This window comes from Gekko japonicus, unplaced genomic scaffold, assembly GCF_001447785.1.
Source record: "Gekko japonicus isolate JY-2015 unplaced genomic scaffold, Gekko_japonicus_V1.1 scaffold513, whole genome shotgun sequence".
Lineage (NCBI taxonomy): Eukaryota > Metazoa > Chordata > Lepidosauria > Squamata > Gekkonidae > Gekko > Gekko japonicus.
In genome coordinates, this window is record NW_015171519.1 from 471,547 (window position 1) to 487,238 (window position 15,692).

Below are 15,692 nucleotides of genomic sequence, written 5' to 3' on the forward strand. Positions count from 1 at the left end.
AGAATAAGAAGAGAAGAAGAAGAGAATAAAAGGAAGAAGAGGAGGAGGAGGAAGAAAATGAAGAAGAGGAGGAGGAGGAGAGGAGGAGGAGGAAGAAGAGAAGGAGAAGAAGAAGAGGAGGAGGAGGAGGAGGAGAAGAGGAGGAGGAGGAGAAGGAGATTGGATTTACACCCTGCCCTTCACTCAGAGTCTCAGAGCAGCTTACAATCACCTTCTCTCTTCCTCTCCTCACAATAGACACCCTGTGAGGTAGGTGGGGGCTGAGAGAGCTCTTTCGAGGACTGCTCATGAGAGAACAGCTCTGAGAGAACTTGTGACTGACCCAAGGTCACCCAAGCAGCTGCATGTGGAGGAGTGGGGACTCAAACCCGGTTCTCCCAAATTCGAGTCTGTGCTCTTAACCATTGCACCAAACTAGCTCTCCCCTAGGAAGGGGAGGTGGTACCCCCTGGGCTGTAAGCTTTGGGACAGACCAAAGGAGGTTGTTTTTTCTTTTTCATATGACGTGTAACTGACTTGTGGAATGGCCACCGGATGTAGCGATAGCTACTGCCTTAGCAGAAGTCTTTAAAAGGTGATTTTAAAAAATCCAGGAAAGGGAGATCCATAGATTGTTATTAGACATGATGTCTAAAGGGAACCTCCACATTCAGGCACAGTCTACCTCTGAATATCAGTTACTGTGGGAAGACTCTGGCATCTGTTCTCTGCTTATAGGCCTTCTGAGGTTATCCGGCTGGCCACTGTGGGAGCATGTTGCTTTACAGAATGGACCATTGGTCTGATCCTTCATGGTTCTTAGGTTCTTAACTAAGCAGTTTCTGAGTTCCTGGGTGCCTGGAAGTCACAGCCATTCCACTTGACCTGAAGGTCTCACCTCCTTATCTCATGGTGCTAGCCAGGGTCCCCAGGGGAGGGAAGATTGCTCTGTACATGTTTAGAGACACAATTGCTTTCCCGATGACTCACCAAGCTTCCTCCCTATTTGGAAAAGAAGGGGGCTTCACCCCAGGCCACGATTTTAAGGAACTCTTCATGCTTCTGTATTGTTACCACACAAGCAGCCCCTTGTGGGGTGCAAGACATCCCCACAACGGTGTTCTCACCAGTGTTCCCTCTAAGCTGAGTTAGTGTGAGCTAGCTCACAGTTTTTCAGCCTCCGGCTCACAGATTTTTTGTCGTAGCTCAGGAAGGACGGGCTCCAGAGAAAACTGATTGATGCAGTCGCCGAATCGCTCGCACCCAATTTGAATGCCTGCAGCTCACAAAGTAGAATTTTTGTTCACAAGACTCCGCAGCTTACAGGGAGGCATTGGTTCTCACCCTCTGAAAAGATTCTGGCTCACCTTCAGACATCCCATCCTCCTCCCTTCGAGGGAATGGTTGACGGACGCACGAGGTCCTTTGGCCCAAACCGCAAGATCCTGGCGGGCCAGGCGAGAGGGCCAGAGAGCTTGAGAAATCCTGTTTATGGAAAAGGGCTCTTAAGACCATCACTAAATCTGTCTCTGAGCTACTGAAAATGGAATGCGTCGGACGGCTGCCGAGAAAGCGAGCTACTATGCTTTATCTGCCCAAGAGGGATGCCAGCAAACTGGAGGTGTTGTTTTTTCTCTTTTTATCCGCGTTTTCTGACACCCGTTGGAACAGGTGTTTTCCGATATCTCGCGCTTTGTATCTGCGGTTTTGGCATCTAGACAGCAATCCGCCGTGACCGCGCTACCCTCCCCCCCTTTTTGTGTTTCCGGTTTAAGTTATGCGTATGTGCAAACAGGCGCTAGCTTTTATTTTGGTCTTCTTAGTTTGTATGTATGCCCAAGCGCATGCACAGGTTTTTGGCACGCTATGTGATCAGTACTTCGTGCAAGTGAAGCGGAAGACAGAGGGACCGTCTGACCACCTCCAAGCGATATAAAATGTCGCGGATAGAAGAACTGCGGGAAAACTAGCACGGTAAGAGGTCCGTGTGACCGCGGCCCAAATTTCAGGAGGCTCCACAAAATGATGGGATGTCCCAAGCCAAGCATCTTCCTATGATGAAGGTGGTTACTTCAGAACTGGCATTCCCTGTGTTGTTGTTGTGAGCCATTCAGTCGTGTCCGAGTCTTGGCGATTCTATGGGCCAGCTCTTTCTACATTTTCCAATCTTGTACTGTTTCTTTGAGTCGTTCCATGCTCAGGCTGGTGTCGACGTTTACAGTGTCCAGCCACCATGATCTTGGGCGGCCCGATTTCCTTTTGCTGCTAGTAACCAATCCAAGCATAATTGCTCCTTCTAGTGAGTTCTTCCACATGACATGGCCGAAACAAGTCAGTCGCAGTTTCATGATTTTTTCCCCTTCCAATAACATTTCTTGTTTTATGCGCTCCAATACTTGCTTGTTTGTCACCTCTGATGTCCAAGGAATGCGCAGGAGCCTTCTCCTGCACCACAGCTCAAATAAGTTGGTTTTCCTCCTGTTTTGCTTCTTCATGCTCCAACTTGCGAAGCCGTAGGTCGCTATGGGGAACACAATAGCATAGACTGATCCCTGCGTACCGAAAGGCAATTCCTCCTTGGCTCTTCTGAAGGTGGATGAAAGCCAGGGATGGCTCTGCGTTTCAGGGAACAGACAATGTCTGGATTCAGTTTCAAGGGAAAGGATTTGTCCCCCGTGTTGCCACAGGGAAAAGGTTCGAAGCCCGGAGGCGTAAGGAAGTCTGTGTCTATGGCAGGAGTCCCCAGCCATTTTGAGCCTTTCGGCCCCTTTGGAATTCTGAAAGAGCGCGGTGGGCACAGACACAAAATGGCTGCCGCGGGAGGAGGCGAAGCCAGACACAAAATGGCTGCCACAGGAGGAGGCGAAGCCAGACACAAAATGGCTGCCGCAGGAGGAGGCGAAGCCAGACACAAAATGGCTGCCGCAGGAGGAGGCGAAGCCAGACACAAAATGGCTGCCGCAGCTTACCTTCAGTCACAGAGTGAAGATCCTTGTGCTGTGGTAGTAGCTGCTGCCAAAGCTACGTTTTTAAAAATGGGTACAACCAGTCAATCTCCAACGGCTTCGCTGGCCAGAGGCCCCACCCATGTTCTAAAAACTTTTGGCAGGTGACAGAAAAGGAAAAGCCCTTCAATAACCTTTTATTGTGGCTGCCCAGCGTCAAGATCAGAGGCACTAAAGTTTTCCGCCAACGTGTGAGGCCAACAGTTATCCTCCAGGGAAGCAATGAAACTTGAACAGCAAAGTAGCCAAAGCCGATGGAAGCCACGGAATGCCCTCATCATCTTTATTGTCCAGAGACGAGATGACCCAGCCAATAGTTTGTTAGCTAGATCCAGAGATTGGGGGAAACTACGTTTTTGGGTCTCCTCATATTTTATAGGGACTCTTTTGCAAAACAAGATTTGTTCCTTCTTTCTGGGGAAGAAGAAGAAGAGGAAGAATAATAATAATTGGATTTATACCCCACCCTTCACTACCCAAAGGAGTCTCAGAGGGGTTTACAATCTCCTTTCCCTCCCCCTCCCCACACCAGGCACCCTGTGAGGTAGGTGGGGCTGAGAGAGTTCTTTCAAGGACTGCTCCTGAGAGAACAGCCATGACAGAACTTGTAACTGACCCAAGGTCACACCAGCAGCTGCACGTGGAGGAGTGGGGAATCAAACCCGGTTCTCCCAGATTAGAGTCCGCGCTCCTAAGCACTACACCAAACTGGCCGAAAGCATTCTGTTTGCGCCAACGCTTCTTAAAATTAGAGTAGCAATGAGGAATCAGACCTGCTGGAAGATGACACACTTTCTTTCCCTGGAGCCTTTGCCTCTGAGGAGGGGAGATTTAGTTGAGGTATCCCCAAAGATGGTATCCAGTACTAAGCTCCAGTGTGCTCTCACCATTACTATTACTTTCCACACTCAAGGACCGAGCTTAGAATCAAAAACTTTTCCCCTGCTCCCCCCCACTAGTGGCGGCCAGTGATGCAGATGAGGCAGCAGGGGAAAAGGTAGCACAGAAATACCCAATATGGTGCCCATGGCACCAAGTGTTTTTAGAAAGTGGGTGGGGCTTCTGATTGGCGATCTGGAGATCTGATTGGCTGTGCAGATTATGACAGCACTGTTTCATTGGCAGCTGCCATGACAGTTTGGTGTCGTGGTGAGGAGCGCGGACTCTAATCTGGGAGAACCGGGTTTGATTCCCCACTCCTCCACGTGCAGCTGCTGGCGTGACCTTGGGTCAGTCACAAGTTCTCTCAGAGCTGTTCTCTCACGAGCTGTCCTCGGAAAAGCTCTCTCAGCCCCACCTACCCTGTTTTCCCGAAAATAAGACCTACCCAAAATATAAGCCCTAGCAGGATTTCTATGCATTTGTGGTATAAGCCCTAGTGTGTCTTCTTGAGAAAAAAATAAATATAAGATAGTGTCTTATTTTTGGGGAAACACGGTACCTCACAGGGCAGGGGAAGGGGTTTGTAAGTCGCTCTGAGTGAATGGCAGGGTATAAATCCAATCTCTTCTTCTTCTTTTCTTCTAAAGTGTTGGTTTTATTCTCTCTCTCACTCTTATTTCCCAGTGTATTTTTTAAAATAACTACTCCTCTTGTCCCTTGCATGTGGACTTCCTCTGTCTGTGAGGTTGCCTCCACCTCCCATGGTAGCCATTTTGTGGCCTGCCTTCCACGGCGGCCATTTTGTGATTGTGCCCACCACCCCATATCAGAATCCCAAAGATGCCCTCATACTCAAAAATGTTGGGGCCGCTTGAACTAGCACAATGACCTAGCCTCACGTGTGCTTCATAACTACACTTTACAAGGATCAACACGGTGGAAGATGCAGGCAAGACCTGTGGCTTAGGCCTTACGGTGTGGAAAACAATCTTTACTTTGCCTCACGTCAGTTAGCAGACAGATTTATGCATAGGGGGAACCCTCTGGCTCTCGCAATGCCGAACGCCGTACGCCGTCTCCAGTGGTAGTATCGCATACATCCCAAGTTTGCTGACGAGTACCAAATTTTGTCCCGCTAACTTGAGAGAGGCCGCACCTTTTCCTCTCAGCTGTCTGGTGCTGACAGGGGGCATCGAGGCTGGAATTAGCCCGAGCACTAAAACGTTGATAGGCACTGTCAGGGCTAAGCAGTTCTTTAGCATACGGACTGCTAACTAGCCGTTTAAGTGTGGGACAGCTGTGGCGAACCATTAAAACGCCCGTCTTCAAACGAACGTTGGGTGCTCGCTTCGCACATAATCGGCTAGAAACCCGCTCATGTGCCATCATGTGCAGGAGTTGCATGTTTGCCGTACGGACAGAGAGCACTTTTCCTTGTTAAAGGTAAAGGTAGACGTTTCCCTTGCTCGAAAGCCAGTCGAATCCGACTCTAGGGGTGTGGTGCTCGTCTCCATTTCCAAGCCGAAGAGCCAGCACTGTCCGAAGATGTTTCCGTGGTCGTGTGGCCAGCATGGCTAATCGCCGTGGCGCACAGAACACCGTTCCCTTCCCACCGAAGCGGTACCTATTTATCTACTTGCAATTTCTCGCTTTCAAACTGCTAGGTTAGCAGGAGCTGGGACCAAGGACGGTCGCTTACTCTGTCACATGGCACTCGGGTCTCGAAGTGCTGGACTACAGATTTTCCGGTCTGCAGCTCAGCGTCTTAACCTCTGAGCCACCGCGACCCTATTCGTTGTTAGCAATCCCCAGGGGTAATTTTGTAGGAAAAGGGGTGCAGGAGCTCATTAGCATAGCTTGGGGGAGGGCGGGGTATAAATTTGATAGATAGATAAATAAATAAATAATATGCCACGCCCCCTGGCATCACTGGAAGTGTGTCAGAAGGCAACACCCACCGCTCAGGCTCCACTGGACTCTTTTGGATTGCTAGTTGGGGGTGGGGGGGAAACGTGCAGATCTGCCCTCACAGAGGAGGGAGAGCTTGTACCTGAAAAAACCTTGGCCTTAAAGGTGCCACTGGACTGTTTTGGATTGCTAACTTTGGGGGGGGGGGGCTATGCAACTTACCTGGCTGCTTCTTGCTCCTTGTAGCCAGGGGCTGCTGGGAGCAGAGGGCGGGCCTTGTTGCATGTGCCCGCCCCCTGGGCTCTTTACTGCCGGAGCTCCGCTCCTGTGCGCTCCTGCAGTAAATGACCCCTGGCAATCCCCATTTCCCCTGCCGACCCTCCAAAGTTGATCTGTATCTTTCCCCCAGTAGCCCTGCAAGTGGCGGATGCTACAAGGTGTCCCGTCCCTTGTCCCCAGTGAGATGTTCTGCTGGCATCGGTGCCGGGACAGTGACATGCCTTTGTGCACACATAAGTCCCTTGCCAAACCATCTGCGGCATCCGAAACGCCAGAGGATGTTGCAAATGGGGACAGAATTTTCCCCTCTGCCCTGCTCCTTTATCCCGAAAACGCTCGGAGCACAGTACCGCTCATGCCTGCCGTGCTTTCCTAGCTGGTGACGTGAGCGCAAGTCTGGTGTCGTTCTTCGACAGCTGCGCAAACGAGAGGCCCCCCACACACACCATTCTCTCTCTCTCTCCTGGAAATGTTCCGAGCTCTTCATGGCCCGAGGTGTGATTTATTACTGGAATCAACAGGAGCTTCTTCGGGCTTTTGAAGAGGGATGGAAAATCCCTTGGCTGCCCAAGGCATGGAACCTTCCGCTGGGACTGTGTGCCCAGCAAGAATGAAGGATGCTCCAACGAATGCTTCCCCCCGTCACGGTGAGCTACTGCTCTCTGGAGAGGCACGTGCGCAAACACAGGTTCCAATGTCCTTCCCAGGGTCTGCAAACACCGCATGCAGTGGTTAAGCTGGGTATGCGGTACTGCCCCCTACAGGGAAAAGGACAGTTGTTCAAGTGGCGGAGTTCCAAGTTTGTACTCTGGCATCTCCGGTTAAAGCATTTTGGGAGCGGAGCTGGGGGAAATCTGGATCTCACTTTGAAAGCCCTGAACGACTTGGGGTACCAAAAGGAACGTTGGTCTTCTTGCTCCTGCTCCTGCCAGCCCGATAAGACCATCAGCTCCGAGTCGTCCTCCATTCGCAGATGTGAGGTGGAGGGGCAGCAAGGCGCATGGCCTTCTCCGTGGTGGCACCTCAGTTTCAGGACGCGCTCCCCCTGGAGGCTCGCCTGGTATCTTTCCAGTGCTGTGCGAAGGCCCCTTTGCTCACGCGGCCTTTAATGTCAATTTAGTTCTTTCTGCTTGGCGGTTTCCCACAGCACCGATTCTTGAAGGAAACGTTTCATTCCGTTCAGTGTCTTCTCTGCTTCTAGAGGATATTACGTGTTTGCGCCCAGAAGATTTCAGGCTCGATGCTCGGCATCGCCAGCTGAAGGATTAGGTGGCCGGTGACATGAAAGATGTCTGCCCAAAACCTTGGGAAAAACATTAGAAGAGACAATACAGAATGAGCTGGGATGGTGGTTTGCCAAGGAGGGGTCACGAAAATTCAGTGGCTGAACCACGAGAAAGGTTCCCACTTCAAAGATTTCAGATAGCTAGTCACGGGAAAGACGGTCTTGGCTACCCGTGAGGAAACGGTGAGAGAGAAGGACCCCTGATTTGACTTTAATAAAGTTTCTCATGTTCAAGCCACTGGCTACGGAGGGAGACAAATACCAGCCGCAAATCTAACTGGAACATAAGAGGTATGCTGGTGGAGCAAGACCAGGGGTCCATCTAGTCCAGCATCCTGTTTCAAACAGTCGCCAACCGGTTCCTCTGGAGGGGCAACAAACAAGGCATAGAGGCCTTCCCTACAGTTGCTTCCTAGTACCAGCCTTCGGAGGCTTAGAAGGTCTGCCTCTGGATGGGACCGTTTCCCCTTATTCATTACGGCTAGCCGGAGTTCATGGATCTAAGCCCTGCCGAAGTTAAATCCACTGGTTTGGTGTCGTGGTTAAGTGGGCGGACTCTAATCTGGGAGAACCGGGTTTGATTCCCCACTCCACCACTTGCACCTGCTGGATGACCTTGGGCAAGCCATAGTTCTGGCACAGCTGTTCTTGAAAGAGCAGTCCTTGAAAGAGCTCTCTCTTGGTGTAGTGGTTAAGTGCGCAGACTCTAAATCTGGGAGAACCGGGTTTGATTCCCCACTCCTCCACTTGCACCTGCTGGATGACCTTGGGCAAGCCGTAGGTCTGATAAGAGCTGTTCTTGAAAAAGAGCAGTTTCTGTCAAGAGCTCTCTCAGCCCCACCCGCCTCACGGGGTGTCTGTTGTGGGGAGGGGGAGGGAAAGGAGTTTGTAAGCCGCTCTGAGACACCTTTGGGTAGTGAAGGGCGCGGTATAAATCCAATCTCCTCCTCTTCTCCTTCCTCTTCTTCTTCTTCTTCTCCTCTTTTAAAGTTATCTGTGTGCTAGTGGCCACCTCTACATGCGCCAGTAGCGAATTCCACTGCTTAATTCCGGGGGGGGGGGGACTTTCGAGGGTTCCCCCCCCCCAGGCGCCGCTTCCCCACTTTTAGGGGCCCGAATCTGCCACCGGCCACCTGGCCTGCGGGGCAAACCCCACCCCTAAATAGGGACGTCACCGTGGACACCCCTGATGCAATGACAACACCCAGAAATGACATAATTGCGTTGCCAACGTCGGGGGGTTGGGGGTGTGGTGACGCTCCAGTTTTTGGGCGACCTCTATGATTCTGAAGGAAAAAACGGTGGCGTTTTGCCCAAAAACTAGAGCATCGCCCCCCACGGTGACGCGATGACATCTCTTCCAAGGGATGTCATCCCTTCACATACGTGGCGGAACATCCCGGAAAGGACCCGGGAACCCCCCCACACCGGCCAGGTAGACCCTGGCACCCCTAACACCTTCCGATCTGCAAGTTTCTGTCACTCCTCGAGCACAAACGCAAAGCCGTTCACACTCCCATTCCAAGGCAAAGTTGAACCCAATTCGGCCTTTGCGGGGGAGTGGGGGATGAGCCATTATCTGTTTTCGTTCACTGCAGGTTTCCACGCCTACCCTGATCTAATGGAGAACTGGCTGCCGACCTTGCTGCTCCTCAGAGACTACAACATCCCCTCGGTCTTCACCGTTTACAGGTAAAGCCACTGTCCTTTCCGTGCTGGTCGATTCCACCCAACTGGCCTGAAATTCAGTTTTGTAAAAGGCAGGGGTCATTTCGTAGGAAAAGAGGTGCAGGCGCTCATTAGCATAACTCATTAGCATAACTCATTTGCATATGCCACACCCCCTGGCATCACCGGAAGTGTGTCAGAAGACGACACCCACCGCTCAGGCTCCACTGGACTGTTTTGGATTGCTAGCTATTTGCGGGGGGGACGTGCAGATCTGTTCTCGCAGAGGAGGGAGAGTTTGGACCTGAATAAAACTTGGTCTTAAAGGTGCCAATGGACTGTTTTGGACCCCGGGGGGGTGGGGTGGGGTGGGGGGAGCTCTGCAACTTACCTGGCTGCTTCTTGCTCTGACTGAGGGCTGCTGGAAGCAGGGGGTGGGGCTTGTTGCATGTGCCCGCCCCCTGGGCTCTTTACTGCCAGAGCTCCGCTCCTGTGCGCTCCTGCAGGAAATGACCCCTGGAAGGAAATCGAATTGCACGCCTCATGTCTTTGGAAAACGCACCCAGTTTTCAACAAGTTTTCAACGCAGACAGCGGCACAACGAACCAAACACCATATTAAAAACATACATCTCGTCTAATAATCTAAAAAATTTGCAGCAGCAGAAATAAAGATATATAATACGGGGCTTCTTAAAACAACGAAAGGTCAAACACTCGCTGAAGTAGACAGGTTTTAACTGCTTGCTTAAGGAAACTGAGGTGACGTAATTTATGAGCAGGACCAGAATTCAACTGAAAAGAGCCTCCCCAAATTAAAACTTCTTCAGCCGAGCGCAGAAGGCCTGCAGTGATGAGGTAAACCTAATTCCAGGTGGGAGTTCCAGAGATCGGGGTGGCCGCTGGCCCCCACCAAATTTATTTGCACAATTTGGGTTCCCTGGAGCGAAACCTCTTCAGGTAATCTCAGAGAACAGGCGGGTTCACACTGCGGGGAGAGCAGTCTTTGTTGTTTTACGTTCTGCAGAGCTCTAAGCGACCCCTTTCCCTTCCTGTCCCCACAGCGAGCAAGAACTCAAGTATTCCCTGAAGATCTCGATGGAGCTGGAGATGCGGATCACGGGCTGCGGAGCCAACCCCTTCGCCTCCCTCAAACCGGAGCAGGCCTATTCCAACCCCAACAAGCCTCCCGTCTACTGCAACTCCCACTATTTCACGTTCTGCGGATTGTCCGGCTCTCCGGACGAAGGAGAGTCGGAAGGGGGCGAGGGTGAGAACGATTAGAAACGGGGACGCTTTCGAGACACGCAGCCGGTAGGACGGGTCCGCTGGGAGCTTCATTTTATCACGGTTATCACATACAGGGCTGGTGTTTCAATTTGGCCCGTTTGCTCTGACCTATCAGGCTAGTTAGCCGATATCACCCTCAGTCTGATAGGATGGAGCACATGGCAAAATCTCAAAAGCCAAGCGGGGTAAAAATAGCCCGAACCCTTGATTCTGGGGCCCCTGGATTTGTTACCCCTCTCTGAAGCCCGTTCTAATCCGGCCTTTTACTTCCCTCGCTCGTACTCGATATAGTTGACCCGGTTCTCGTTCACCGTCGATTGGATTGCACTTGCACATTTCTTTACGCTGATAAATATTGGGTTTCATTAGGCGTTCTAATTGGATGAGCTCTTTAACTTTCAGATTGTGGATCGCTTCTTGGGCCATTTCACAGGAAGGATGGCACACGGGTTTTCTTTAAAAAAACAAACAAACATTAAATGCCTGCTTGGTTCTGAATAATCGTCAAAGTCCGGGCATGTCCTGCACTTTCTTAATACTTGCTTATTTCAAGCCAGACCACCTCCAACTCCAACAGGCAACAGTTCTTCAGAGTCTCAAGTGAGAACCTTCACCAGCCCTCACCCTCGACACCCAGATCCTTTTAACTGGAAACACCAAGGATTAATCCTGGGATCTTCAGGTATGATCCACCAGCTCTTCCACAAAGCAGGGTCCATCTTTTCACGTATCCTCTCCCCCAGAGATCAGACCACCCTTTTTGAGCTTGTGGCACCACGTGGGGGACCCCTGGTCTATGCGATCCTGCAGGCAGGGTGACAAAAATTATCTTTCTGTCCCAAAACTGCCAGGAAAGGCTGAGTCTGGGGTAGAGAAGAGACAACTGGGGAGGGGGGGGATATGATAGAGGTTTATAAAATTATGCCTGGGGTGGAGAGTTGACAAAGGGTGATTTCCCACAAGCGCTGCTCCGTGCTCACTCTTCTCTTTGGCCCGATGGTACGTGTCAATTTCACACAGGCTGCTGCGCGACCGCATTTTGCCCCGCAGCTTCGTGCAATTTCGTGCAATTACTCAATCCTGTTTTTTGAGGATTGAGTAGACGCGGTTGACAAAGGGTGATGTCCCACAAGCGCTGCTCCGTGCTCACTCTTCTCTTTGGCCCGATGGTACGTGTCAATTTCACACAGGCTGCTGCGCGACCGCATTTTGCCCCGCAGCTTCGTGCAATTTCGTGCAATTACTCAATCCTGTTTTTTGAGGATTGAGTAGACGCGGGGAAAATCGCATGAAGCTGCGGGGCAAAATGCGGCCGAGCAGCAGCCTGTGTGAAATTGACACGTACCATCAGGGCAAAAGGGAGGAGTGAGCGCGGAGCGGCGCTTGTGGGAAATCACCCAAAGAGAACTTTTTCTCCCTCTGCCAGAATACTAGAACTCGAGGGCATCCAATGAAGCTGATGGGCAGTAGGCTCAGGATAGACAAAAAGAAAGTCCTTTTCATGGAGAGTGTTTAAAATGTGGAATTCGTTGCCAGGTGATGTAATGATGGCCACAGGAATAGACAGCTTAAAAAGGATATTAGATAGTTTCAAGGAGGATAAGTCTATGAGTGGTTACTAGCCACGGTGACTGAGGGGAACCTCTACATTGAGAGGCACTAATTCTCTGAATCCCAGAGCCAGGAGGAGGCAACATCAGGGTAAGGCTTGGCCTCTCTGCCCTGTGGTTGGCCGTCCAGAGGAACTGGTTGGCCACTGGGTGAGATGCTGGACTAGATGGACCACTGGTCTGATCCAGCAGGGCTCTTCTCACGTTCTTATGATTTTTCCCTCTAAGGTAGCAGCTGTGTCAGTCGGTCTTGGCAAAAATAAACCAGAGCCTTGTGGCACCCCGAAGACTAACAAGTTTTTGTTCCAGTGGGTCACCGTGTTGGTCTGAAGCAGGACAAAGTTTGAGTCCCGTGGCACCTTTAAGACCAACAAAGTTTTATTCAAGGTATAAGCTTTTGTGTGCAAGCACCCTTCTTCAGATATGGCTTTTCACTGTATCTGAAGAAGTGTGATTGCACACGAAAGCTTATACCTTGAATAAAACTTCGTTGGTCCTAAAGGCGCCACTGGACTCAAACTTTGTTCTCAAGTTTTTATTCCACCATTCGCTTCTGTGGGATAGAGCCCCTTCTGTCAGATTGCCTGTAGTGGCTCTTCAATATCTGCCTAGCAAGGACCCACCACAAGCATCTAACAAAGTGGGCTTTAGGTCTTAGAAGGTCGTGAAGGAACACAAACTCCAGGTTTCCTTTTTATTGACTGTAACTGTTGACTTCATCTTGTCGGGGGCTCACAATTACTTTCTCCCCCTGCCCGTTTTTTCTAAGCCCCGGTAAGGTGCGAACCAACCACCGATGTCTGAAAACGTTGCCGTGAGCACACAATAACACACACGCTTTCCGTACGAAACTTGCCTTTATCAGTCCTTTTAATACATACATACAGCACCGCTGCTGAACAGATCACAGATTATTTACACAAGATTTTTCTCTGTACACATGCCACCCCCTGGCCCTCTGCGGAGCCTCTCCACAGAGACTCACAAAATGGCACACACGCCAGTTAAGAACCAGTTCCAAACTGTCCTTGTGAGCCAAAATCCATTTTCCAGAAAGGCTCAGAAACGTACAGGTTTCGCATCCTCTCTGCCACCCAAAACTTGACCGTGGGATGGCAGACAGGAACAAAAGTAAACTCCACTCCCCATACTGTCTGCAGACCTGAGGGTTTTGGATAGTCCATAGAGGGCTGGTTCAAACACTCTGGAGGATTCTGCATTGCCATCTGCCTCCTGAGCTAGAACTCCAGCCAGTCACTGAAACTCTTTTGACATGAACAGGAGGGCTAAGCCTCCCACAGTATGTGTTCTCAATAGCTCCCCAGGAGCATAAGGTCTATATTCTGGTGATGGTCCTTCTGAGAGTTCTGCTTAGCCTCCTTGCCCCTAGTGGCGATTTCTGTGCATTACAACGCAAATTGTAGCAGTCTTTCCTTAGCTCGCTTGCCTCTAGAGGTGATTTCTGTGCATTACAACGCAAATTGTAGCAGTCTTTCCTTAGCTCGCTTGCCTCTAGAGGTGATTTCTGTGCATTACAACGCAAATTGTAGCAGTCTTTCCTTAGCTCGCTTGCCTCTAGAGGTGATTTCTGTGCATTACAATGCAAAGTGTAGCAGTCTTTCCTTAGCCTCCTTGTCTCTATTGGTGATTTCTGTCCATTACAACACCAAGTGTAGCAATCTTTGCTTTGCCTCCTTGCCCCCTAGTGGCGATTTCTGCACATTACAACGCAATGTCTTTGCTTCGCCTCCTTGCCCCCCAGTGGTGATTTCTGTGCATTACAATGTAGCAGTCTTTGCTTCGCCTCCTTAGCCTCTAGAGGCGATCTCTGTGCATCACGACGCAAAGTTGTAGCAGCTGGTTAAACTCAAAAAGAAGCCAAGAGCCAACATTTACGCAGAGGGAAGCCGAGAAGGAAGGCCCTTGTGCAATAAGACAGTGCAAATCGGAAACTGTGCTTGTACGAAGACGGTCAGAGACCACGTTAAGACTGAGAAGGTTTACATCGCGGGAACCCGCGGCTCGGCCCAGCAGCCCCCTTTCCCCGCTTGGGGGACTGCGCTCACCGTTTTCCACAAGGCAAACTGGACGCTGGTGTTAGGTGGGCACGTGCTCCGGCCTCCGGAGATGGACCCTGAGGGCAGCAAATGCCTCCCACCCCCAGTGAAGTGGCTCCTCCTCCACGGCAGTGGCAAGATGGCCCCTGTTGCCAAGGCACAGAGGAGAAGACGGTCCATTGGCTATCGCCTGGGGGGGGCGGAGTTGAAGTGTCTGATGTCAGACACAGGAACTAGGGGAAGGGGTAAAGTCTTTGGGGCGCTGGCAAAACACGGGGCAGATCCAGAAGATCGGATTAAGACACATCTTAGTCAAAGGCCTCAGGCTCTTGGGGATCACTCGAACCCCCCACCTTGAAGGCTGCAGGCTAGCTTACGTCATCACTAAAGACAACAGGACCAGGGAGATACTTGGTACAATGACAAAAATAAACTGTGGAAAGCACAGATCAATTTGACCTTGAGTACTTTGTGCTTTCCACGGTGCATTTTTGTTATTCTACCATGTTATGTCACCAGTCAGCACTTGGGGAATCTACTGATCAATGGTGTTAAGAGGTACTGGGGATTCAAACTAGGAACCCACAGAATTGGATGCCCTGCTGCGAGTGCAGCTCCCAGTGGCTCCCAAGAGCATCTGTCCCATTACCGGTTCCCCTACCTAAGGGACACTGCGAGGCGACAGCAGCATCCAATTTGGCTTGGGCCCCTCTGCAACTTGCATTCTGCACCTGGTTCTGCGACTGGAACCGATTATACAAACTGAGGACGACTGCAGAATTTATGTGGCAAGATCAGGAAGCGTGCCAAGGCACAATGCGAGAATCGTGAGCCGTTGCTCCCCATCGACTCCCTCCGAGTCCTGGCTTCCAAAGAACCATCAGGCACCGCCTGGGATCAGTGTTCCCTCTAAGCTGAGTTAGTGTGAGCTAGCTCACAGTTTTTTAGCCTCCGGCTCACACATTTTTGTCTTAGCTCATGAAGGATGGCTCCAGAGCAAACTAATTTATGCAGTAGCCAAATCGCTCGCTCGCTCACAACTTTAATGCCAGTAGCTCACAAAGTAGAATTTCTGCTCACAAGATTCTACCACTTAGAGGGAACATTGCCTGGGATCCTTTCTACCTTCTCTTGGCAACCAGGAGATCTAGAAACTTGCCATTAAAAATATGGAAGGAGAGACTCTTGTGTGGTGCTGCTGGCCCTGCTAGTGGACCTCCTGACGGCACCTGGGTTTTGGCCACTGTGTGACACAGGGTGTTGGTCCGGATGGGCTATTGGCCTGATCCAACATGGCTTCTCTTTATGTTCTTATGTCTGGGGCAGTGATGCACTGGTGGGAGGCCTTCTGGAGTTCTGGCCCCGTTGGTGGACCTCCCAAGGGCCCCTGGGTTTTGGCCACTGTGGGACACAGGGTGTTGGACTGGATGGGCCATTGGCCTGATCCAACATGGCTTCTCTTATGTTCTCATGTCTGAGGCAGTGATGCTCTCTCTTCTTGGTGGGCAACAGTGGGAGTACTTCTGGGGTTCTGGCCCTGCTGGTGGACCTCCTCATGGCCCCTGGGTGTCACAGAGTGTTGGACTGGATGGGCCACCAGCCTGATCCAAAAGGGCTTCTCTTATGTTCTTATGTCTGGGACAGTGGTGCTCTCTCTTCTTGGGGCTGGGGGGGGGTAAGTGGGAGGGCTTCTGGTATCCTGACCCCGCTGGTGGACCTCCTGATGGCAT

General features: G+C 51.1%; 1 protein-coding gene across 1 annotated transcript in view; it reads left to right on the top strand.

The window, feature by feature from the left end:
* Positions 1 to 11,155, top strand: part of MSS51 (MSS51 mitochondrial translational activator) — a 28,096-nt gene extending 16,941 nt beyond the window's left edge. Inside the window, exons 6-7 of the mRNA XM_015419407.1 lie at positions 8,937 to 9,030; positions 10,070 to 11,155. Of these exons, the coding sequence (XP_015274893.1) occupies positions 8,937 to 9,030; positions 10,070 to 10,289 (314 nt within the window). The 3' untranslated portion in view covers positions 10,290 to 11,155. The remainder of the gene's footprint in view (positions 1 to 8,936; positions 9,031 to 10,069) is intronic.
* The last annotated feature ends 4,537 nt before the right edge of the window (positions 11,156 to 15,692 follow it).